Source organism: Diceros bicornis, chromosome 3 (genome assembly GCF_020826845.1).
Source record: "Diceros bicornis minor isolate mBicDic1 chromosome 3, mDicBic1.mat.cur, whole genome shotgun sequence".
Lineage (NCBI taxonomy): Eukaryota > Metazoa > Chordata > Mammalia > Perissodactyla > Rhinocerotidae > Diceros > Diceros bicornis.
The window spans coordinates 52,614,923-52,641,335 of record NC_080742.1 but is presented as its reverse complement, the minus strand read 5'-3'; the positions used below and the strand labels follow the sequence as shown (position 1 = coordinate 52,641,335).

The 26,413-nt window shown below is 41.4% G+C and overlaps 1 protein-coding gene across 1 annotated transcript in view; it reads left to right on the top strand.

The window, feature by feature from the left end:
* Nucleotides 1-26,413, top strand: part of JAZF1 (JAZF zinc finger 1) — a 320,674-nt gene that overhangs the window by 246,114 nt on the left and 48,147 nt on the right. The window contains exon 3 of the mRNA XM_058527563.1: nucleotides 24,557-24,753. Within this exon, the coding sequence (XP_058383546.1) occupies nucleotides 24,557-24,753 (197 nt within the window). The remainder of the gene's footprint in view (nucleotides 1-24,556; nucleotides 24,754-26,413) is intronic.

The following is a 26,413-nucleotide window of genomic DNA, read 5'->3' as shown; positions in this document are numbered from 1 at the left end:
AAAGGATAACTTTATGTCCCCTCCTGATGGGATAGTCTACCCACCTGTGTTGAGTATTTAAAGTTGCCCATTACTAGGATCTGTTTCAGTACTTCCTCCATCATTTACTAAGCAGATTACCTTCAGTCAGCCTCTTAACATCTGCTTTTAAGAACAGTAATGCTTTGCACGCTTGAAAGCAAAAGTCTGAAGACAGAGGGCTGAGCCCAGGTGACAAAAAGTCCCAAATTCAGATTATTGATATTAATGAAACTTGAAACATGCTTGAGCATTCCTTTTCAACAATGTCCTTTCCCGCATTTAAGCAGAAATTTGATATAAGCTCACCACATTTTATTTTAAATCCCACTAGCTAATTTCTCCCCCTAAATTATCACCTCTGTTTTCTCTTTCACTTCTTAGTTCATTTTGGGAAGATAAAGTAAACAGGCCAATATATAGTCAGAATTGTTCAGAGAAGTGGAAATTTCTCCATAGGTAGTAAAAATTGAAGCAATTAATGAAGCAACTCTGCCCTCAAATTTCCAGTATAACTCTGCAGGCAGTATGTGCTTAATAACTGCCTGATCCATGCAAATAATACATGGAAAAGTTCAAATACTGTAAACTATTGACAGCTCCATTCTATCTCTAAGCTGCTAATTTCCCTCCTTTGTTCAAGACGATACAAAGATGTCTGTGACATGATCTCTGCTCTCTAAAAGTCTCCAATCTAATCAGTGAAGTGATATTAATAAAAATGGGCCATTATAAAATAACCAAGTACTGAAACTTCTGATTTTCTTATAGTTGGAATTGGTGTCCACACAAGATAAATGTTGGCCAGAGTGATGATGAAAATGTAACTTGAGCCAGGGCTAAAGGATCACTAGGAATTTTTAAAAAGGGATGTTTGAGCTAAAAAGAAAAAACTAATTTAAATGCAGTATAAAAATTGTATATACTTTATGTTAGTCAGGAAGGGCTTGAGTATACTGCTGTAACAAATAATCTCCAAATCTCAATGACTTAACTAAAGTTCATTTTTTGCTCACCGTACGTGTCCAAAGTGGCTCATGAGAAATGCTCTGCTCATTTTAGTCACTCAGGAACCTGGTCTGATAAAGGCTTTATCTTGACCCACGTTCTGTAATCATTACAGCAAGAGAAAGTGTCACTGTGACCCATCATTGCCATGCATATTTCACTAGCCTAATCAAGTCACATGGCCATGCCCTATCGTGTACCCAGAAACTGGAGAGCCAGAAATACTTAGGAAACAGCATCAATGACTGCCACATCTTTCTGTGTAATCTTGAGAAAGAGTACAACACTTGGCATCTCCAGTAAATAAAACTCTCTCTTACGCAAGCTGATCATAGCTGGATAATCTCTAGTTTACCTTTTAGGGATTTTAAAATAGTTTGCTTGGTTTCAGCTTCCATCTGGAAAACTGGGAATACAGATTGCTAGTCTTCTTCAAGCTCCCCGCCTGCAAGTACTCTGACCAGTGTTTCAACAGATTCGTATGTTCTATAAAGAGCGTGTGTAGCTTGCCGTTGCTGGTTTCCACCCAAAATTATCCCTCCCATTCTTATTTGCGGGAAGGGCCCCAGGTTTGTTCAGGTGATAAATCTTGAATAGTCTAAGCTCAGTGGTTCTCAAACCAACAGCATTAGCACCACCTGGGAGCTTGTTAGAAATACAGATTCTTAGGTTCCACCCTAGACCTGAATCAGAAACTTTGATCTAAGCTAATGGTGGCAATTCATTCTCCTTGCCACTGATTGATGTAAGGTTAATATTGTGATGCAGATCTGGCCAATGAAACATGAGGGGAAATATGCTAGGTTGGAAGGTGGGGGGAGGAGCTCTGGAAAAGGTCCTCATGTCTTTAAAAAAGACTGTGTCTCCATGAAAAGATGTGATGACAGGAGATGCTGCAGCCTTCTTACAACCAGGAGATGAGCATACAACGTGCTAGGGATGATAAAACAAAAAGAAGGAACTTGAGTCCTGGGTGCTACTGAATTAACTAACCATCCTGGAACCACCCTTGATCCAACATTTTTGTGGGTAATAAATTCTGTATTAATGATGTGACTTGCAGCAAAAGCATCCCAGCTGTGGAACAAAAGTTCCACTATATTTCCCAGCGGTGTTCTCCCTGCTTTGCCACGGTTCTCGGGAGGCATCTCGTCTTTGGGGATCAGAGAGACCTGAATCACTGCCCTCTGCTAGTTTCCTCTGCTCTGAGACCCCCTTTGGCTGTGCAAGTAGCACTTTCTGTGAGCTCATTGATTCTCCAGCTGTATACAACTCATATATCAAAGCTTTCCTCTTTTGTACTCTACACAATCAGCTCAGTGTTAGGGAGAGCTCCAGATTTAAAAAAGGATATTTAATGAGCTCAAATGTGTTGTCCAGGCCCCACTCCCTCAATCCTAGAGCATCAGTGGACAGATCTCTGCTCACACCCCTGCATAGCCAGGCCTTCCTTAGAACAGGCTTAAGAATACATCACCAAGTCAACTATGAAACCTAGAACAATGACATAGTCATTAACTTATAAATTGGCCTCTTTGCAAGTAGATCTACATGTGTTCCAAGGTTCAGATGAGCCTTAAAGGACTATTTTAAGGCTGTTCAAAACCCATCACAGGATCTTAGTATATTTTAAAAGAAGGTATGTAATAAAGCAAGAGGCCCTCTGTGTCCAACTTAACAATACTAGAAAAACCCCTAAGTGAATCCATTTCTTCCTATCCAAGTAATTAAAGTGATGTTCTCACAGCCAGCACATCCTCCAAATACCATCTAATATAGAGACTCTTTGCCTTATGTCTGCCCCAACACACTCATGCCTGTGTGCAACTCCCTTATGGAGGAATAGCTTTTTATTATCCCTTGCCAGCCAAAGTCCTTTTGGTATATTTTAAAACTTCATCTCATCCTTTCCCTGTTGAGAATCACTGACGTATTGATTGCTTTTTCGTTTCTGTAGATATTGGTTTTTCTACCTTGAAAGTTCTCCAAATTGGAGGGAGGCTTATTTGGATATTCTCAGAAAGCAAGGCCATCTGGCACACAGTAGGCATCTAATAAATATTTGTTGAGTAAGTGTTGTTGAAGTTTTGTATGTCTAGGCAAAGCGTAGGAAATTCAAGCGCTTAAGAAGATCAGAGGAATGACTTAAATGCGCAGAGCTGGCTTTGTACTAGAGAAACAGGGCGTGAATTTGAGAGCCCATGCCCCTTACGGGAGACAGGATGCTGATCTGCTTCCAGCTCATTGTTGCTGGGTAAGAATTTGGGCCCGGTGATGCCAGGGCTGCTGAGTTTTCGAAAGAATCTGAAAGTCTGAATTGTCATGTGAAATCTCATTTTTTAATCTCTGGTCAGCATTCTGTAGGCCATCAATTTGTGATCTCTGGCCCAGATCCTAATATAACTACTAAAACTTTTTAATTGAATTTCAGCTCTCCTAGATAGAGATGTTACATGTTACCTATAAGATTAAGTTGTGAATATCTTTCCCATGAAGGTAACACGCAAGAAATCTTGTATATCAAAAATTTCATTGTTGATGTGGAGCTCTGCAAACCCAAGATGTTACTTAATGTCTCTTAGTATGAAATGAAGCTCTTCTCTGAAATATGCAGATAAATAGGAAAATATTTGATAAGAACTTAAAATGTCCCCAAAATATATATTACTTGAAGTTCTAATTACTATTCCAATTCTCTTAAAAGTTAGTAATTCCCAGAAATTTTTCAGGTTTTACTAAATAAAATATGTATGTTCTGGCCCATACTATTGCATGAAGGGCCTATAATAGGGCCAAGATTGTCTTATAATGAAAAAGAATTACAGTGGATAAGCAAATACAGTTGGTCCTCCATTTCCATGGGTTCTGCATCCTGGATTCAACCAACCGAGGACTGAAAGGCTCTGTGATGGTTGTCTCTTTACTGAACGTGTACTACAGACTTTTTTCTTGTCATTACTCCCTAAACAATACAGTATAACAACTATTTACATAGCATTTACATTGTATTAGGTATTATAAGTAATCTAGAGGTGATTTAAAGTATAGAGGAGGATGTGTGTAGGTTATATGCAAATACTACACCATTTTATACAAAGGACTTGAGCCTCTTTGAATTTTGGTGTCCTTAAGGGACCTGGAACCAATCCCCTGCCGATACCCAGGAATGACTGTATAATACATGGGTGAACGAGTAGTAAAAGCCTGTGGTATAAGGTACAGTCAATCTTTATCATTTGTGGATTCAGTATTTGCAAATTTGCCTATTCACTAAGATTTCTTTGTAAACCCAAACACAATGGTTCAGTCTTCACCAATTCAGTGTCAGTAGTCACTAATTCAGTGCTTGTGGCAACTTTATAGAACATAACTACTGTAAATAACTGAAGAATCAACTGGAATCCCATTTACAGGAGAAAAGAAAATTCCATTAATCCCCTTTACATTTAATGAGTTGTTTTTTTTCTTTTCCCTGAACCACCACTAAAATGTTGTGTTTAATATCTAGGCTACAGACCACCTTTTAGGTGTAACTGATATCTTCTAGGTATTTTATTATGAACTTCTTTAGGATAGAGTCTAAGAATGACCAAACCAATACTGATTCACCAGAGAATTCCAGTTCACCAGGATGCAGAGTGATGTGGAAAGTCCTCTTAGGTCCCTCCCCTAAACTCTTTCACACATGCATGCGTGCGTACACACACACACACACACACACACAATTGAAAGTCTTTTAAGGAACATGTGAGGTAAGGGATAAGAGGTTTGGGGTCAAATAGTTCTAAACTTGAACCAAAATTTCAGTTGAATTCCGGTTTTTTCATGATCGAATCTTCTCTTGCAAGAACCCTGGTATTTACTAGATAATATTTCACTGTTATCTTGAATAAGTCAATAAATCAAGTCCATCATGTTTCAAATTTAATAGCTGCCTTATTAACCAAAATTGAGTATTAATAATAAAGTCAACATATTTACTGCCCTTTTCACTGGGATGATTTTCATTATTCATTACTCAATTACTTTTGCAGTAAAAAGAAATGAGTTATGATTTGCTTTGGATGAGCATGTTATTAAATTAATGGCTTGTTTCAAATGTTTTAACCTAAACGTTTGTAGTTGAGAAACACTAGTAAAACTTTGCACTTTACCTTCTCCAGGATAATAAACCTGTTCTAATCAAAACATTAAAACTCACTCCATTTTTAATTACTCTACAATATCGTATTGTTATATGACACCTGGAATATGAAATTTTTAAAAAGTTGTAGTGATCAAATTATGCACCTCAATTAATTAGGCAATAAGCCATGAAAGATCTATTGTTACCAGTGGGTGAAAACTAGTTTGCTATTTAATGACCCAAGCTGAAGTCAGGCTGAGCTGAGCTGAAAGACACTCGTTAACCACAGGAAGGATGCATTTTGAGAATTATAATTACCATATTAAATGGAATTTGGTGGCTTATTATGGCCCCCTTTTGAAATTTAGCATTATGAAGAATTCCTGCCCTCAGCAAGGCAGGGAGCTTGATATCCTCCCATGTTTATTTTATAATTACTCAATAAAATCCAGATGAAATTAGTTGTTACCAGTAATTAATGACCAGTTTAATAAAAAAGAAGGGAGTCTAGCAGATGGTGATTATTTTTTTAATAGGGCCTGCTTGAAAGGATCATCCTGATAGTAAACTCTTAGCAGTAATTTGTAGCTAAAATGGTGGGCATTTGCCATCTTAGTGGTTACTGAGGCAAGGTCTAATCCTGGCTTGAGAGCTGGGCTCATTTCTTCACCAGCTAAAATTCTTCAAGTAAATGGTACTCTGGTTACTGCCACAAATAAAAGAGGTTCCATTAACACACCAAAGGGGGAGGTTCTAAAAGGCAGAGGAGCCCTCTGCATGTCTTGGGAAATTTGGAGACCCCTTTTCTAGGGGAATGTTGAACATGAGATGGAGTCAAGGTTGAACAGATGTATGATTCCAAAAGAACCCTGTGTGAAAATGAAAGTTAATATCCTCCAGTCCTTTTTAAGAAGTAGTACATCTATATGGGAGACTGAGTAAGAATGGCGAAGTCAGTGTTGGCCACGTGCCCTTCTCATCCTTGGCTGGTGAGCAGGATTTTCCATTTTTAGTAAGGGATGTGAGGGCCGCTTTCCTGGCAGTCATGCTCAACACATGAGAGAGTCAGAAATGCAGTCTGGAAACAAAAGGTACACAGAGTTTGTATAGCTATAAACCACAGAAGCTGAGGGTAACATGCACACACAGTTCTTAATATCCAAGACGCTGGTCCAACCATGCGCGGCTGCCTTCTGCTTTAAGCCTCATCCTGTTCCTAACATACTCCCCACGTTCTGCTTTGGAATCATTCATGCTCTCCCTTCCGCTCCCCGCACCAGACTGCTGGTAGCTCTTGGAGCACGCGGGCCCTGTCTTATTCCTCTCCGTGTCTCCTTCAGCCCATGTACCTCTATAAATACTTGTTAAATGGAATTACACCACACATAGTCCTGCACTCAGTCGCTGCTGAAAATGTTGGGAGCAATTCTTTACATTCATTCAGAACTTTCCAATTTACAAAGATTTTCAGGAACATTCAACCCACATAGCAACTATGTAATGGGGCGTTCCCACTCCAATTTGTTTTATCCCCACTCCTGCCTCTATGCTATGTCCCCAGCCTTGCTTTTGCCTTATTTCTTCTGCCCTTCTTACCATTCATTCTATTTGATTGCACTTTATGTATCCGGGAAGGCTACCTTTCATTCTTCCAGAACTGATGGAAATAAATAAATGAGTAAGTAAAACCCCTATTTTACAGATAAGAAAACTGAAGCCCAAAGAGATTAAAAACTTGATCACAGGCGTATAATTAGCATGCGGCAGGGCTGGACACGGGTCTTGCCTGTAGTCCCCAACTTTGTTTTTCTGCACCACAGCCCCTGCTAAGTAACAACCTCACTGAGAATGAAAGAGAGAAAGTAGCCTTCAATTATAGTAAAAGGATAGTAGGTCAGAAATAAAGAGGCCAAGGTATCTCTTTGCTTGCATATAAAAGAAATGAGGCATCTGGAAGGGCTCCCACAGGTGGGGAATTCCTTCTTCTGGAAATTTCAATCAGGCAAGAGAAGGAGAAGGAAGGAGTTGAACGGAGCTCTGACCCAGCCTGAAAGAGAGCAGATGACTTCCCTTAGTGCGGCAAATGCGCAGACAACCCAGCATCCTCAGTGCCCCTCAGAGGTTGCCCAAGCCTGGCCCAGCCAGCTCTGTTCACACCAGGTCTCCCTGTCCTCGCCCCTCCTCTCCTCTGCTACAGGCCGAGAGTAGGATAAGCCAGGCCCTAGACCATTCTCTCTTCACCTGTCGTACTTGTCCAAAAGGTATGGCCTTCTTGTTTTCTGTTTTTTCCCTTTTTTTGTTAATAATGCATTGCATTGTGTTGCTAGAAATTCTAAAATAAAAAAGATCAGAAAAAGTCTATTTAGTTATCAAAAAAAGAAAAAGAAAATCTTATAAGCTCTTCTGTAATGACCTCCCTTTGGTCCCATTAGGCCTGATGATGAGGCACATTCTCAGGGACCCTTAGGGGGTGAATTAACTCTTTCAAAGGCACTGGGGTTCCATTTGGTGAATTACCCACTAAACTGCTCCCAGGTATCCTGAAAGACATAATGTCTCTTTGTAAATTCCTCATGTTCTCCCAGGGAGTGATACATACACAGAGAAAGTATGGTTAATTGTGTAAAAGAGGCACAAGCCGGCTGTATGTAAATTCAGCACCATGATTGCAAACACTACCTGCCACCGTCAGGAGTGAGGATGGGCAGGATGGGAGCTAAATTTTGGCATCCTCCAGTCTTTTCCCAGTGTTAATTGGCAACACTGGCATTCTGTGTGCCTGCTTCATGCATTTTAATTCCCAGAATTTCTCTCTCCCAAATTCTGCTTTGTGCATTTTAGGGCCACTGGGCTGTGAGTAGTCATTGAAGCCCCGCTGTAAATTATATAGGAAAAAAAGTTGAAAGTGTTTTAATGGGCTTTTCAGAACTCTAAATTTTAGTTTTTTGTTTTAACTTTAACTTGAATCTTAGCAGGCTCATTTATCACCTCACTAATTAATATCTTTCTCAAACCCCCTGTTCCTTCCTCCCTCTCCGCATCACCCACCTCCATCTATGGGGCCGCGAGGAATTTCCTTTTGAAGTCAGTGGGAGTTCCAGACTCTGTCATTCCGTAGGATGGAGTGTAGAGGTAAACTGGCCCGATATTTTTCTCACTGTCCAAGGGAAAGCAGAGTTTGGTCTCAGATCTTAGCAAGGTAAAATTCCTTACTGCAAAGGTGTCACGAGAGGACTTTTCACTCCCAATAAGGAAAAGGATTGGACTTTTTCTCTGGGTGACTTTGGTTACACAGTAAGAAATACAGGATCAGATAACTTCAGGAGGATTCCCCTAGGCAACTGAAAGGGAAGTTTAAGTGAAAATCATCGTAAAGTACCCTTCACAGCAGGGACCTGCGTCAGAGCTTTTGTTTCAGCAAATTGTTGGGATCTCATCGTTAAGGGGGTTTGTGGACAGTTTGAAATTGAATTTGAACCACTTCCTGCACAGTGCTTCAAAGCCACATGATGCTGTGCCTGCACTAACGTTGTTCTGCACATAGTGTACCCGGCTCTGAGCCGGAGGGCGTGCCTTTCAACGGGAGGTCATCTTTTGCACAAAACAGTCGAATGAATAAATACATGTACTTTTTTCATTACAAAAGGCAGATCTTCAATCTCAAACAATATATTCGTTCCCCAAATGCTCATCTGAAAATATAAGAGGAGAAATAAATTATCAAGCCTGAAAGAAGTATAAAAACTCTCTTCCTGCGGCTGGCCCGGTGGTGTCGTAGTTAAGTTTGCGCCCTCTGCTTTGGCTGCCCAGGGTTCATGGGTTCGGATCCCGGGCACAGACCTACGCATCACTCAGCGGCGGTTGTGCTGTGGTAGTGTCTCACATACAAAATAGAGAAAGATTGCCACAGATGTTAGCTCAGTGACAATTTCCTCAAGCAAAAAAGAGGAGGATTGGCAACAGATGTTAACTCAGGGGCAGTCTTCCTCACCAAAAAAATAAAAAAGAAAAAAGAACTTTCTTCCTCAGGAACTTGGGGGGCTCTTCTTCCTCCTGCCATCTAAAATATAGGCATTTCCCCCAAGTTTCTCTTCTCAACCCTGGTCCATCCTCTCTCTCCCTGCATGCTCTCCTGCTTTCCTCTCGGGGAGGGTGACTCCAAATCTAGATTGCTGACCTGTTTGTCTATATCCCATGGATGTCCCACCACCGTTTCAAACCCAGCATATCCAGAACTGAACTTTTATCACCTATAACAGCACTGTCCAGTAGAACTTTCTTTTGTGATGGAAATGTTCTGTTTCTGCGCTATCCAATATAGTGGCCACCAGCCTCCTGTGGCTGTTTAAATTAATTAAAATTAAATAAAATTAGAAATACAGTTGCTCAGTCGTATTGGCCACATTTCAAGTGCTCAGTAGCCTCATGGATAATGGCTGTTGGATTGGACATCGTATCATTTTTGTTTCTGTCTTTCCTATGGCATTTTGTTAGCTGTGGTTCCTTGAGCAAACTACCTAATGCCTCTGAGGCTCAACTTTGTCATCTGTGAAATGGGGCTGAGAGTAACCCCTGACAAGGTTGTTATGAGGATTCAATAATAAGGTAATAGTTATGAGGCACCTTGCATAGTACACACTGAAAGCCTTTTTTTTTTTTTTTTTTTGTGAGGAAGATCAGCTCTGAGCTAATATCCATGCCAATCCTCCTCTTTTTGCTGAGGAAGACCAGCCCTGAGCTAACGTCTATTGCCAATCTTCCACCTTTTTTTTTTCCCCTTTTTCTCCCCAAGTAGGTAGTTGTATGTCATAGTTGCACATCCTTTTAATTGCTGTTATGTGGGATGCTGTCTCAGCATGGCCGGAGAAGCCGTGCGTCGGTGCACGCCCAGGATCTGAACACTGGCCGCCAGGAGCGGAGTGCGCACACTTAACTGCTAAACCACTGGGCCAGCCCCCTGAAAGGCTTTTTTAAAATTGTAGATCCTTTCTCCTTATCCTTCTTTAATATTAACTTCCAGATATCCATCTGAAGCTTAGATAATGTGAACACTCACCAGAGCCATTTTAAGAATGAGTCAGGGGGCCGACCCCGTGGTGTAGCGGTTAAGTGCGCGCACTCCACTGCTGGAGGCCCGGGTTCGGATCCCGGGCGCACACCGGCGCACCACTTGTCAGGCTATGCTGTGGCGGCATCCCCTATAAAGTAGAGGAAGATAAGCATGGATGTTAGCTCAGGGCCAGTCTTCCTCAGCAAAAAGAGGAGGATTGGCATGGATGTTAGCTCAGGGCTGATCTTCCTCACACACACACAAAAAAGAATGAGTCAGTTTGCATGTTGTAGGCAACACTTAAAAAAACTGCAGATTTAAGCTGTAGACCTTTGGGATTTGGTTATTGGAAAAGTTCTGAGCAATTCTCTGCAGGAGGGTTATTACAAGAGTCCTCTGCAAGATTTAACAAGATTCTGCTAGGTTGCTTGAAATTATTTTAGTTAGGGCATCAGCCTTGTTTCCTAGGGCATAATGACTGGAGAAAAGTCACCATGAGACTAGCATCTGTAGGAGCATGGAGAGGTGTCCTGTCTGTTTGGGTAGACACTGGGGGAGGGGGACGCTTGGTTTGCATGCATGAACCTGATGAAGAGGATCCCTGGACATCAGAAATGGCCTGGGTGTTGGGTACAGGGGTGCCCAGGGCCTTCCGGGAAAGTAGGCCCTCTATCCCTCAACAGGAAGTCCTCTGGCATGGACCAGTCCTGCACACCCAACAAGCAATGAGTTTAAAAGGGGGTTTCCATGGTTTATATCCTGGCTGCAATCCATTAAAGCTTTAATTACACTAATTAGGGATTTGGGATAATCGGGTTGGCTGGCCTGAAATGGGGGCCTGTACTCTCTGTGAAGAAAAGCTTTGCTAAATAAACCAGCAGGATAAACAGGATTGTGGGGCACATGTATTTCTGGAAAGCAGCTGATGCTAAGGATTAGTGCATGCTTTTGGCATGCAAATGAAGGCTGCACGTTGTAAATCAACACAAGGGCTGGGGGCCCCTCCAAGAAACACTTCATTAGCAGTTAAGTGCAGTGACATTCTTGAAAATTTTAAAGACACACACACACACATATACCTTGAATTTTTTTTCCAAATAACCTGTAAATGACCAGTTTGGGGTGGAGTGTTGGGGGGAAAGGTGGCTAGGGGATCTTGTAAAATACAAATTCATTTCAAAGCAATACTGAATAGTAGTTTTGTGTTATTTCTTCCCCCCCTAACTTAAAGGACACGAAGTACTGTTATGATATTCAAAGCAGCACACCATTCGACGTTGTAACGGGGCCTCCTCATATCTGGAAGAGCTGGGAACCATTGGCTCAGACCTTCCAAATTAATAAACTTTCAATATGTCATTCAACAGTATGTACTCTTCATAATAGTGCTTAAACTTTGCAAGCATTATAGTTTAGCTGTGTGTGTCAGAGAGAGAGCAAGACCCCACAGTTATGCTACTAACCGTGTTATTCAATTTTGAATCTTCTTTAGATATTTACCAGGGACTTTGTTGAAAAATTTCCCTTTGCTCCCTTTATTCTCTTTTCCTTTCCCCCTTATTCTTCTTCTATTTTTTTAATCCCTGTATATTTTTCAAGTGATTATGTGAACCCAGGATGAAAAATATGTGAATCATCAATAATCATGTCCTAAAAAGGGAGGAGGCTGGGGGAAAGTTTAAACAAGATAGCAAAATGTTGAGAATGTGGCAGTTCATCATAGTAATCTCTCTAGTTTTGTGTGTTTTTGAAATGATCTCTAATAAAAAGTTTAAATCATCACCATCGTCACACCCTCATTCTCTCCACCCCCAGCGTCTACGTACAGTTGAGTTTACCAAGTACCTTTAGCGCTCACGAATTCTTTGGGTTAACTCGAACAAGGAAGAAAAGACATGCAAGTTCACGTCTCTGATTTTTTAAAAATGATTATTCGGTCCTCAGATGTGTGTGCTTACCTTAAGAACCAAATAACTAAACATACTTATCAGGTGCCAGCCTCCTGGAAAACAGGGAAAATCAAACTCTTTAGTCCAGAAGCAACTTAACCAAACTCTTGCAACGAAAGGAAAAAAAATCACTATGAAAACAATCAGCCTCCAAGGCTCATGAAACTTGAGGTCGGTAAGCTTGTGATGCCCACAGATGTATACATTGTGAAGGGATAGCCAGCGTATAGAACTGACTTTGCCCCCAAATAGTTTCACTGCCTAAATGGATTAATCCATTTAAGAAAAACTGCTGTTGACACCACTCTGTTCCCAGACAATGCTACTCTACTGACTGCTACTCTGTCTAAAAGGGAGTCACATATACACAAAAATAAATTTGAATGAGCAGTTGGCCTTATAATTGTATTCATGAATAGACGCAGTTATCTGAGTGTGTGCTTAATATCCTTACCGTGCTTTGACGACAGCTCTTGGCTTAGATATAGCCAGTGTTTTCTCTCAGATGTTATGTTTATTGTCTGCCATCTTTGCTCCCTGATTTTCTGAGAATGAGTGAAGTGTGTACCAATAGAGTTAGGATATGCCTAGGCTGGGTATTAGTGGAAATGTCAGTGGATGTAGGTGAAATGTGTGAGTCAGAGATGGCACAAACTTTCAGTTTGTGTGTCACCTTAATCATTGGATAGTGGCTCCCGAAGGCCTGGTGATAAGGGAAGAGTCTAAGGCTGAATGCAAAAGCAGCACAGGCAAGAGTGCTGTGATCCATAGCGATGGCTCCCATGGGCAGAGTGGGCTATAAGTGGCTCTAGAGACACTGTACGTGCCATCCCTGGCATAAACAGACCCTATCTGTTGGAGACCTTCTCTGACATTGGGAGCCCTCCACCATCACACTTGCTTCCGCTCCCCTTTCTCAACCCAGCGTTTCATTAACCAGAGCCCCCTGGTGCACTCCATCCCCTGGTGCTAGATTCATTCGGAGTCACTCGTCCTTAGGTAAATGTTGATGTCACCAGCACACCTGGTGAGGAGAGCTCACCTAAGTGGTAGGTCATGGCAGCATCAGAGAAGTACGGAGACTTTTGATCCCAGACTTAGATATCTATCTAAGCCCATCTGTGGACTGCATAGGTTCCCCCGACAAATGACCTCTTATGTAGGAATGATCCAATCAGATCGCTGTTATATTAATAAACAGTTTATCATAATTCCTGGGTGAGAGTCAGGAGCATAGGGCCAACATCTATGGAAATACCAAGAGTCTGAGTGGTCCCTTGACATCTGTAGAGTATTATATTGGGCCGTGTGCTTTTCATGCATTTGACAATAACCCTTATGAGGTAGATAGGTGTTAGGGTTACCTCTGTTTTATAAATGAGGATCCCAAGACTAGAGAGGGTAAATAATTTGCCCAAGCTCAAATACCTAGTAAATCAGATTAGGAGTTCTCTTCCAGAACCTAGACTTTGAACCACCAGGCTGTGTTCACAGCTGTTAATGATACTGGAACTAAAACTCCAGAGACCCGATAATTTTTTTCTTTTAGTGTTTAAACTTCTCCCAGCTTATGGAGAGAGTTATGCATTATCTCATTAGCAGTTTATATTTACCTCAAATAATTCATTTACTTTACTTCCAGAAGAGGCAAACAAGAAGACTCAAAACTGTTTGTAATGTTGTACATAAAACCTCATGGAATGCAAGTTCTCTTTTTTGTTCATTGGGTTTTACATGGATGTCAAATTAGCAATGAAAACCATGTGTAAGAAATAGCCATAGGTATTCACATTTGATGAAAGAAGAAAAGGAATGGAAAGGATGATAGAAGGTTGCCAAGAGAGGGATATTCCAGTTGGCCTCCAAACCAAAGATTTGTGGGTGTAGTTTTCAGAAGTGGTTTTTATTCTTGGCATTAATGATGAAAAAGACCATGGTTTATTCTATTCAGGCCATGTGATCAAAATTAATTGCTTCACTGATAATTTATGCCGACGTGTGGCTTAAAATAGAGGTTGCTGGAACCTGAACCAAAGCTTTCATTAAGGTACATTGACTATATTATTCCTTTGTTGTGAGAAAATACCCAGTATTTATTGGAAATATTCAAAGGAATGGTATTCAGGAATGGGATTTTATTTATCATTACAATTGCTCAGCTTTGGTACATGAATTAGAGTGTTGAAATTCCAGAAAAGAGATTACTGATTTTTTAAAAAGTAATTCCTAAGTACTATTCACAGAACAGCTGCATTTTTAGCGATGCTGTTCGTGAGGATGTTTCTGTTGGTCTGCGGTCTCCAAGTAGCCTGGAGTATGCGGGGCCAGCATCCAGGGAGCATCCAGCACCCCACCGCCCCTCTATGTGTCCCGCCATAGGACGACACTCAGCTCTTCTCCTCTTTCTCTCAGCTCTTGGAAAGAGAAGCTACTGGATTTGGGTGCTCTCATGTTTGACTTCTTTCAGTTTGCCCAGCATATTGCAAATGATCCATCCTAAATATGAGAGTTCCATTTTGGTCAACATTCCTTGAAATTGAATTTTTAGCGATGGCAATGATAGAAAATAAAGTTGGATCTTTTAAATAACTTGTGTCTAGAGAATAATTATAAACAATATATTGTAAACAATATATTACAATGTACATATGTGATTAAAAAATAATGATAAAATTCAAATTTATATTGTAGCTTCTCTGCATCTTAAAAAATTTTAAGTAAATTTTTTCCTATGCTCTATTGTTATCATAATCTCAGAATAAAGAAGTCTTTCTCAAGAAAGGATTATTTTATTCCAAGATTATGTCCTTCCTATATTTTATGTTAAAATGGCTTTTTCTTTTTAAAGAGAGGCTGGTGATGACAGATAGTAGTTAGATAAGGTATACCACTTGGGAATATAAAAATTGGCCACCCAATGTTATTAAATAAATATTTTTAAAAGTTTTAGATTATCCAAGCTATAGTATGTCATAGAGAATATAAATTAACTGTAGCTGCCTTAAGATATATATATGATTGTCAAGAGAGTAAGAAAAAGATCACCTCTTATCTTGTCTTTTTTTCTTACTCCCCTCTTTTCTACTCTTTCTGTCCCTCCAAATAAAGTAAACTTTTATAAGGAAAATTAGCTACAAGGTCTGATATGAAATTGGCTTGCCCTCATGTTATTTTATTTTGTGCAAATTAGACTGGAACTCTTCAAAGTCCGGGAACTATATCTTTCTGTATGCATCAGATATAAACTTAGTAGAGAAAAGAAAAAAGAATGTCTCACTTAATGCAATAAATCTGCCAGTTTTGGTTTGGTACCCAAGAACAAAATCTGATTCATGGGCTGCATACTTCACAAATTATGCCCACAACCCGTGTGAATATCAGATGAAAATCACACACACACACAAAAAACCTCACGAGTTCAGTGCCAAACTGGTCTGATCAGATGGTGTGGGTTTTTTCCTGGTGCTGCTTTCAGTTTTATTATTTTGCATTAAAATTTTAATAGCCGCATGTTAAAAGAAGCTCAGAGTTTTGGTGACACTGCAAAAATTTTTATGAAGCTTCAAAATCCACCCCGTATTCCTTAGATTGTGAAGTCAAAAATAGCTCTGGGATGAGAAGTGAGACGTGATTATTTGCAACATTACTAGAAACTTTCTGAAATTAGTTTAATTTGTGAGTCCAAATTTTCTTTTGTCTACTGAAAAGAAGACCCCTGGCTAAGTTTCCAGATCACCAGCAAAGGTCCTTCTACTGTGAAGGGATGCAGACAGGCCGTTACGCCACTCGCTGCTTGCCGGTCATGTTTCACTGGCCAGCTGTTTTAGCCAAATATCCTTCAACTTCACTGTGGCTTTAAGTTGCTGCTAAAATGAGAAGACCTGCCTCATAAATTTCTTAGCAGATGTGTGTTCTGAAAGCCATCATTACATGGAGTCCTAGAGCCGCCAGATCCTTTGACATGTGGGCCACACATGATTGCATGCTGAAATATACCCATTATGCCCGTGCCATTTCCCACAGACCCTATTCGAGTGTCCCGGGGATTGTTTTGCTTTCTTACTGGCTTTCTGTCCATTGTTGTCCTGGGTTGCACATAGTAGTAGTCGGAGAAAAGAAAAGTCCAGAATGTACTTTTCAGGAAAGATCAGTTGTGTCCTTGTCAGGTCGGAAATCCCATTGTCTGAGCAATGAGTTACCAGAATTGGGAGTGCTTAGAATCTGATGGTCTATCTGTCGGCTCCTGGCAGCTTTCCTCAAAGGCTTTCTGGGTTTCGCAAACTTGTTTGCACCAAAAAATGGCAATGCCCAAAGGGCCATTGAAAAAGCAGAACAAAGCTTTTGAACTTCAAATGAAGCAGTTGGATGTGGTGCTTTGTCTGGAGGGTCCGGTCGTGGACCACGTCAGAGCCTGCATAGAAAGACGTCTTTTCATCAGCCAGCTGCATGGATGGTCTCCTGTTGGCTGTCCTGCTAAAAAGGCCTTCTACAGTGTGGTTCTTCTCAAGAAACCAAGGCAGAGAAGTAAAGAGGTGTGTGGGTTTGTAGATGGCACCCCAGCATGTTGTGCCTACGGGGAGGAGCCTTCTGTTTGTATTCCAGCTACTATAAGTACCTTCTGGAATCTACCTACCATTACAGCAGTAGTTTAATACATGCCTGCAGAATCAGTAAAGGTAGCTCTTTGCTTTCAGAATCAGCAGAACTCGTGATGGCAGTACTTACCCTAATACTCAGTAATTCAGCTCAGAAGTAACCAAACTGCTGACGTACTGTCAGGGGTGAAAGATTTGTGAGTTAGGATTTCCCGATCAAGTGTTGTTCACATCCATTATGTTCCCAAAAACCTGACATTTGTCAAGCACAAAATGCCAGGCCCTGTCCCAAGTGCTTTACATAATCTTCACAACTCTGTAGGATAGACCCTGTTATTGTCACCATTGATAGATGAGAAAACTGAGGCACAGAGAAGTTAGGTGTCCTGCCCAAAGTCACACAGCTGGAGAGCATAGAGCAGAGATTAGAATCTAAAGAGTCTCTCTCTAAAGCCCACTCTCTTAACTGCTACCTTAATATTTTCAAACTTCAGGCCATGACCTGTTAATAGGTCAGGAAATCAGTGTGGTGGTCGTGACCAGAATATTTTTTTTAAAATGAAACAGAATAGAAATATATCAGAGTATATCACATGTAGTAAGGATTGCTTCATGAAATTTTTGTTTGATGTTTACATAAAAATTCTTTCTTTACCTCCAGATATAGTTCATAATTCATACTTCTTCTGATTTCAGAAAGGTAATACAGTACAAATATTGCAAATTACATAATGCTCCCTGCAGGGTCTGGGGCTGCCCCCTGTAACCACACATGTTAATATTTGTGCAGCGAAGCATATGCATATTCACACCAGATACAGTAAATACAGTGTGTAAGTAGCTTTTTAAGCAGTTCACGTCAGGGTTTGTCTCCCAGTGAGTTTTGCTGCCAAACTTATTAAAAATTTTTCAGAGCTTTGGAGATTTCAGAATTGCAGATTGCAGACCTCATCATACATAAGTGTGTGCAGACTCCCAATATGAGATAAATCTCTTATAATGGGTTGAGGTAAAAAAAGTTCAGAAAACATCGCACGATACTATTGCTGGAAGCGTTGACTGTTGGAACTGGGAAGGAACTCAGGAGTGAGATAGTCCATAGATCCATAAAACCAAAACTCCTTCATTTTAACAAGTAGAAAAACCAGGGCCAGGATGGCGAGCACTGGGACTTCCAGAGGCCACCCTTCTTCGCCTCAGAACAAGCCTCCCGACTCACAGCTCAGGCCTCTGGACCACACGCCCTCTCCAAAATCTTGTAATAACCACCAAACCACACCACACCATGCATCTCGGAGTTTGGATTCTTTTCAAGTTTTTCTGAGAGAGACTTGAGTTTCGAGTGGTCACTTCCATCGCCGGGCTCTCCAGAGCCAAGTGGTTTTTCCCCAGCAGGACACTTAGTCTCAGGTGTTTGGCCGTAGAGCGAGGTGGCAGTGGGGCCTCTGCCCAGGTTCCAGTGAGTTCTGTAAATTTCCGGAGTCTGTGGTTGAAACTGGTCTCCCTGGACCAGCAGTTTGACATTTTCCCCCTGTGGTGTGATATTCATGTTTCCACCTTCAACATGTCAGACTGAATGAACATTGTGGTCTGAGGATTTAAAAGATTTATAATGGAGTCTTGAAAATTTACTTAAGGAATATGTACTTCCCTAAGCAATAACAAATATTACTGCAAATGACCATATTAAATTAAAGTAACTTAGGCATTTCTGATTTGTAGGAAAGTTGAAATTAATCTTACACGGCAGTTTCAGTTTCAAAATGAAAACATGGCTTTGCCTGACCGCAGATTTCCAGGCTGTTAGTCAACAGTGAATGAACCCTCAGGTGACCATTTTTTTTCCTTTAAGAAATATTCAGTTTTCTCTATGTGTGGAAAAGCAATACGAGAAGGAAAATACCCTGAAAAATCAACCATAGTTGTATCTGTATAATATTTTTCTTAGAAAAGAAAAAAGTTTTTATACAGGAAACTTCAAAATTCTGATAATATTTTTTTTTCATAAGCCAAGTGGTGAGTATATGGATTGTCATTTTATTATTTTTCTTTAAAATGTGCATGTAAATATGTACACTCATTTGTATATAGATTCAAATGTTTAGAAAAAGTTTTTAAACACATCACAAATCCATAAAAATTTTTCCATAAGTGTTCTTTGATAAGAAGTATTATTTTTATAATTTTAAAAAGGGAAAGAAGCCTTCATCCATTTATCCATTCTTCGTCCCTTCCCTGATTAGCTCCTTTAGTGAGTAGGCAAGGAACCTGGTTCAAATTCTTTTTTCCACATTACAAAAAATAGTAACTACAAAGTGTAGTGGTAAATGTTTAACAACTGACTCTTCGGGAGGAAAAAAGCCCTGATGTGTAGTATTTGCCAATTTCCATGGTGTAAATACTCCCACTCTGGCCAATTTCAAGCTACCAACAGGACGTCACTGAACACAGAGTTGAGAAGAGATGTGCAGTAGTACACCATTGTGTGTAATTGTGTAGTAATTATAGCACACTGTTATGTAGTAATTCTCCCAAACAGATACACCATTCATGTAGATGACCTCAATAACATAGATAATAGTAAAATGGAGTAAAATAAGAACTGATAATCTTTGAGTATTCTTTTGTTTGTAATATATTTGATTTAATTATAAGTTCACATTTTAATTTTTAATAATAGCTGTGTTTAACAACTGGCTCACAAAATCCCTGAAAATTTATCGATCAGCTCTCACAAGCCAGTGGGAGCCCATTCCAGCATGCCCCTACCGCAAGATTAGAGCAGTTCCCATTGCAAAGCAGAAGGAGTTCGGGGAAGCGGGCACAGCCAGCCTTGCCCCATCTCACAGCCCAGTGGGGCTGCATCCAGGGCTCCCCAGAAGCCAAGAAGCCCTGCACAGCAGAACTTGCCTCACATGGAGAGGATGAGGCCTCCTGCTGTCCCTGCTGCCCACTGCCCCACTTCCAACACGGAAACCCCCAGAGGGATTCCCTCTGCATTTCCCCAGGCCCTAAACTTCAGCTCCTTAAACCCTTTTAACTTGGACAGCCTTTTTCTGAAGCAAAAACAAGGAAGCTCCGTTCTTCTTTGATGTGCCTGTGGCAGCATGGTGGGGTAGGAGTGTTTGATTCAGTCCCGAGGCTTCATTTCTCTGATGCCAGCCCTGCCACTAGCCAGCAAGTGATCTTGAACAGGCCACTTTGCCTCAGTTCCCAGTTAAAGGTGAAAAATGAGGAAGTTGGACTAGGTGATCTGTCTCATCCAGGTTTCTTCCTGCTCTAAAACGCCATGTTGGCTGCGTGTACTGAGGGCTTCAGAAAAGATCACCAATCATGTCAAAACCTACTGAGAAAAACTCGTCAGACCACAGAGTGATATGATTTCCCAAGCCTGAACTCCGTCCATCTCATTCCCTGTGGAAATACAGGGGGAATATTCTAATCCTGACTATGGAAAGGTCTGGGCTGTGGTCCTTCAAGGATGTGTCGGAGTACAGCTGCCTTTGAAGGTGGGAAGTGGTTGTGTCTGGTTGTCTGGTCAGAGCCAAGTTACTCGAGTCTTCATCTTGGCTGCAATCACAGCTTGTACTCTGCCTCCTAGGTTCTTTATAAACTTGTCTTCCCAAATGATTCCTTGCCGCTGGGAATCTGCCCATCTTTTGACGAACAGTTGTGTTGATGGAACATTGCTTTAAAACTTGAGGGTTTAATAAGTCTCAAAAAACAGGTAAAGTCATGGCGCAATGCAACATTGCCAGTGAGAAACTGGTGAATTTTAACCAGTGCCCCCAAGGAGTTTGTGTGCGTGTTTAATGCTCCCATGCGTGTGTGTTGTCACCGGGAATAAATTGTGCAGCTGTGTATCTTGGTTTGGCAAGGTTAGGTTGCTGTGATTTATGGGTGTAGTTGCAAGTTCATAACCACCAATCGAAGAGAGAAGGAGAGACGGTGGAGGAAGAGAAAGGTTGGCAGAAGTGCTTTATGAGTTTCATGTCTAACGCTTTTAACACGGTGCCTTGTTCTCACTTCTAGAAAGCACTTAGCAGATATAAGCCAAAAATAGATTGCCGTCCACAACTGACCAAACCCAGTTGGAATGAAGGTGGAGGATGTGTATGGGTGCATTGTTGTCGTTGTTTATAGTTGTTGTTTTATATCTGAGCTGTAGGAGAGTATTTATTTTACAATAAAAATCATGAGCTATTGATGCTTTTTAACCAGAGTGAGAAAAGACACGGAGAAGCTTCTTTCTCTCCCTTTTTTTTTTTTTTGGCAAGAGTTTCTGTCTGACACTATGTGCACTCTCTGGGCTGATTCCCCATCAGCCTTTCCACAATCCATTCTCCTACACATGAGGCGTGAACCCAGTACTTTCAGAGCCATAAACAAGAAACTTGGAGTTAGGGAAGGTAGGTGGGAATGTATGGATAACCACATTATAAAGCTTTATATCATGATAACAGCCTCTATGTTCTGAGCCATTTCCTGTATTACGGGCACTGCTGCCTCACTTAACCCTCACTGCAGTCCTCTGCAGGCAGCGCTCTTATTACCCTGCCCACCAGCAGATGATCTTCCCAGATCACGAACAGTCAGACTCACGAGATGCCCAGAGGCCACAGTGGGCACTGGGACTAGTCAGAGGGATAGTGGGCAGAGCCACTGCTTGCCAGCAGGGCGGCGTCAGGCCTTCTGCGGAGTCCTCGCTGGTACAGGGCAGTCTGTTCAGATGCAAAGAGACGAGATGCCCCTCAGGCAGGGGTGGGAGCTGTCCTGGCCTAAGGGAGTCGAAGCTCCTGTAACACTCCCCAGGCATCCTCCCCAGGTCCCTGCAGGGGACTTGCGTCAGTGAAAGATCATCGTGCTCAGGAAGCCCCAAGCTCTGGCTTAGGTTACCAGAGTTAACTGAAGATCAAATTCTCCTGAAGAAAGGGAAGAGATGTGTGTTAACCCGTTACCCACAATTCCTACTCTCAGTTTACAGAAAATAAAGCTGAGGTTGAGAGAGCTATATCGCATAGTAAGTAACTCAGCCAGGACTTGAACCCTGGGCTGCCTCACTCCAAGTCCCATGCTCTTAACTAAGATACGAGATGTAGGGGCTGGCCCCCTGGCGTCGTGGTTAAGTTCGGCACACTCCCTTCCGCGGCCTGGGTTCACAGGTTCAGATCTGGGTGCAGATCTACACCACTCGTTGGCAGCCATTCTGTAGCAGTGACCCACAAACAAAATAGAGGAAAATTGGCACAGATGTTAGCTCATGGTGAATCTTGCTCAGCAAAAAAAAAAAAAAAAAAGCAAGATGTAAATTTTTTGTTCTACTCCATAGCATATCTGTGTTTATTTTACTATTTGAAAAATTAACTTGAATTACCTACATTGAGAACAATGGTCTTCCTGGAAGAGGCAATATATTTATCTTGCGGTTTTGCCCACTCTCCGGCACACTGCGTACCCCATTTTGAGAAGCTCATCACTATACCAGTTAGTAGTTCTACTCAGAATAATTTTTTGAAAAAGCACTAGTTCCTTGCTTTTTTCTGAGCCCATATTTTGAGTAGAGGTTTATGAGGAGGGGGAAACAGTTTTAAGAGCAGTAGAGCCAACTTTGCATCTGAAAATAAATGAGTACCTGGCTACCAGGTACAAACAATTCTGTTTTACATTGTCGTTCCTTTCTTCTTTTTAAATCATCCCCATCTTGTAGCATAAAACCTAAGAGCTCAAGGCAAAGCATGTAGCTTTATTACAGTTCAGTTCTGCGTATAAAATCCAGTTTATATGTCTAGATTGTATTGCAGAAGCCATTCAAGAAATCTGCCATCCATGTTTCCAGTATAAAAGTAGATACTTTAAGACACTGTAACAATATTGTAATATTGTTTCATTGGGTGTTTGATCAACTCTAAGCTTTTACCAGGCACTGAAACTCTCCATTGATTTCCAAAACTTCATAGCCTAATAAAGACAAATACTAAGGAATTTTGTAGGCAGAATGTGAAATGGGTTGGGTAAAGTACCATGTTTAAGTGCAATGGAATTCGTTTATGATGAATTGTATTAAAATAGTCAAACTTTAAACAATTGGTAGGGGGAGTGGTAGAGAGAAGACTCGAGGGGCGTGGTTATGTTCTGTTTTGTAGCCCAGGCAGTGGGCATTGGTGCCTGTTCTTATGACCTAAACACTTTCATACACTCTATTCACTAGGCTTCCCATCACAGTTTTCAAAAACGCAGCTGGCAAAGTCTGTCTGTCAATAGAGTCATGTGTCGCTCAACGACCAGGACAGGTTCTGAGAAATGCGTCGGTCAGCCATTTTGTCATTGTGTGAACATCATAGAGTGTACTTACACAAACCTAGATGGTACAGCCTGCTACACACCTAGGCTATATGGTACTAATCTTATGGGACCACCATCGTATATGCAGTCCGTTATTGACCAAAACATCGTTATGTGGTGCATGACTGTAATACAAAAAGATTTTGCTCTTTAGGTAAGAGGTACCATTTTATAGATTGTTTTGAATCTTGTATTACATGAACTTATGAACTGTTAGGCTATACAGTGAGAAAAGAACAAAGTTTGAATATTACTAACATAAGAGAAATATTGAAAGAATAACTTTGCTTTTTCCAAAGTGTAACTATCAGGTAGAGTTGCCTTTCCCTTTATGAGTAATAAAGTCACAACATAAACAGATCTTTCGCGGTGGTCTTCCTCCTTGTACTGCTCTCTTCCCTTCTTGAATCTGCCTGTAGAGACTTATTCAGTTATTCTGTAAATGTTTACCAAGGGGGCGTGGCAGTGTGCTGGCAAGTGTTATGGGATCTTGAGTCCTTTCCTTTCAGCTAATTGCTAGGGAGACAAGACCTTCAGTCAGCCCAGAAAAATTTAAAAACCCAAATAATCATATAAGAAAGAAACAATAAAATCCAGCCCTTCGTGACAACATGGATGGACTTTGAGGGTATTATGCTAAGCGAAATAAGTCAGACGGAGAAGGTCAAATACCGTATGATCTCACTCATAAGTGGAAGATAGAAACAACAACAAACAAACACATAGAGACAGAGATTGGATTGGTGGTTACCAGAGGGGAAAGATGGAGGGAGGAGGGTGAAAGGGATAATTAGGCACATGTGTGTGGTGCTGGATTGTAATTACTATTGGTGGTGAACATGAATTGATGCAGAAATAGAAGTATAATGAGTATGCCTGAAACTTATACAATGCTATAAACCAGTGTTACCACAATAAAACATTTTTAAAAATGAATAAAATAAACCAAAAAAAGAAAAAACAAATAACAATATAAGAATCTAGAGTAATACAAAAAAGAATCAGGGTTTTCAGGAGGCCATATATGTTAAGTGGCAGTGAAGTGGTACAAACAATAAATACTACCAACCTAAAGATGAAGGAAGCCCCCTCTACCTGGGAGTGGCTGGGGACTTTGAGAATAGCTGGGCTTTCTATTGGTTGAAAGAAAGAGAGAACCTTCCAGCAGAGAGGAATCTTGTAACTGAAGGCACTGCAGGGGGTACAGATAATAGTCTGTGTGTGTAAGTTTCCCTCCAGGAGGGTTTGCCTAGGGAAGAAATGGGCCTGACTCTCAGGAACCTTAAAACAACGAGCTGGAAGATAATTTCATCATGGATGAAAAGGGAATCTGTTGTGAGTTTGTGAGGTTGAGACAGACATGTGAACCCTTTCCCAGGGTGGAGCATCTGTCGCACTGGGGTTAACTGTGGTAATTCCTCATGCTCTGTAGATGGCCCTGGTTGCTCACCTTCTGTTGTTGCTGCAGATTCATGACGGATGCTGCCCGCCGAGAGCAGGAGTCCCTCAAGAAGAAGATTCAGCCGAAGCTCTCGCTGACCTTGTCCAGCTCAGTGTCTCGGGGGAATGTGTCCACTCCACCACGCCACAGCAGTGGAAGCCTTACTCCCCCCGTGACCCCACCCATCACCCCCTCCTCTTCATTCCGCAGCAGCACTCCAACAGGTAAGTGACCTGGCCCTACCACCTGGGGTCGGGGGGTGGTGCTAGGGAAGAGAGAGAGAGAGAGAGAGAGAGAGAGAGAGAGTGTGTGTGTGTGTGTGTGTGTGAGAGATATGATATGCTGGGGACAGATGATGATTCAGACCCACCTCTTTGTTGACCCTTTAGTGGTCTCTCAAGACCAGTAGAGTTTGTTGATTTATTATTGAAGAAACGTTTATAAATTATTTTTTATTTTATGTATGTGGTAATGGTTTTATAGATATTTTTCAAGTCTTTACCATGTGTTATGTATGAAGTGATGTGGTGTCTTGGATTTGCTCCAGTCGGATGGAGGAGTAGATGACACAAGATTGCCATGTGTTGATTATTATTGAAGCTGGGTGATGAGTACATAGGGGCTCGTTATACTATTCTATTTTTGCTTAACATTTTTTCCATAATAAAATGATTAATAAAAAAAATTTAGACTGCCGCCTGTGTGCCAGGCACTGAGCTACAGTAGTGAGCCAGAGGAGCCCCCGGCCCTGTCCTGAAGGAGCTTAGGCCTAGTGGGTGATGTTGGCATTCCAGGGGCCAGCAAGTGCACTCTTTTCTTCCTCTCCCAAACTTGGAAGCAACTGGAAAATAAAACAGGCATCAGAGGTGAAGATGAAAATCAACTTTATTAGTGCATAAAGCTAAGCTGCAGAGTGGAGCTTGGATCTGTAACCACTGGGCTTCTTAGGATGTCTTCTCTGAATTTACCTTATTTCCCAACTGCCCTTCTAAGCTTACCTGGAGCGGGAGGAGAACAGAGGGCACTCTGGGCCCTGAGCTGAGCATGCGCAGTCCCTTCTCCCCATTCAGAGATCTGTTAAGTCATTGCTCCTCCGTAGGCAGGAATGAGTAAAGACAGTAGAAAGAGGCTGGAAAAGTCCCTCCTCCAATTATTCCCATCTGAAAAGCAGGGAATATATTTCCCTCCTCCCTAGTAGGCATATAGACAGGTGTTAATCAAATAAATACACCAGTAAATATAACATTATAACCATGACAAGTGCTATATAGAAGAACTCAGTGATATGAGAGCATCCAGAGAGAAGGTCTACCAGATCAGGAAAGGCTTCCTCTGAAAGATAAATAGGAATCAAGTAGGTAAAGAGGGAAGGGAGGAGCGTCCAGCCAGGGAACAGCATTTAGCAGAGGCTCTGTGAGGGGGAGCCTGGCAGGGCCCAGGTACTGAAAGTGGGCCAGGTGTTAGATGAGGCTGGGGATGTCAGTAGGGACCAGGGTATTGCGGGTCTTATTAAAGATTCTGGTTGATCCTCAGAGCAAAGAGAAGCCACTTAGAATCACACCAGCATCTCCATAGCACCGCCCCCTTGATCGTGGGTAAAAATGTTTCTTTTCTCTTACAGTTTATATATTTCTCTTTTATCCATCTCTCATCAAGGGAGGTAACTACAGTAGTATTTCTCAAAGTATGTTTCAGAATATTACTTTCACAAAATAGTAGTTGAGGAAAAGGGATTCCCTAATAAGTTCGGGGAAATGATGGGTTAAACAAAGGTAAACTGGTTTCTTTTTTTTTTTTTTTTTTGGGAGGAAGATCAGCCCTGAGCTAACATCTGCCAATCCTCCTCTTTTTGCTGAGGAAGACCGGCCCTGGGCTAACATCCGT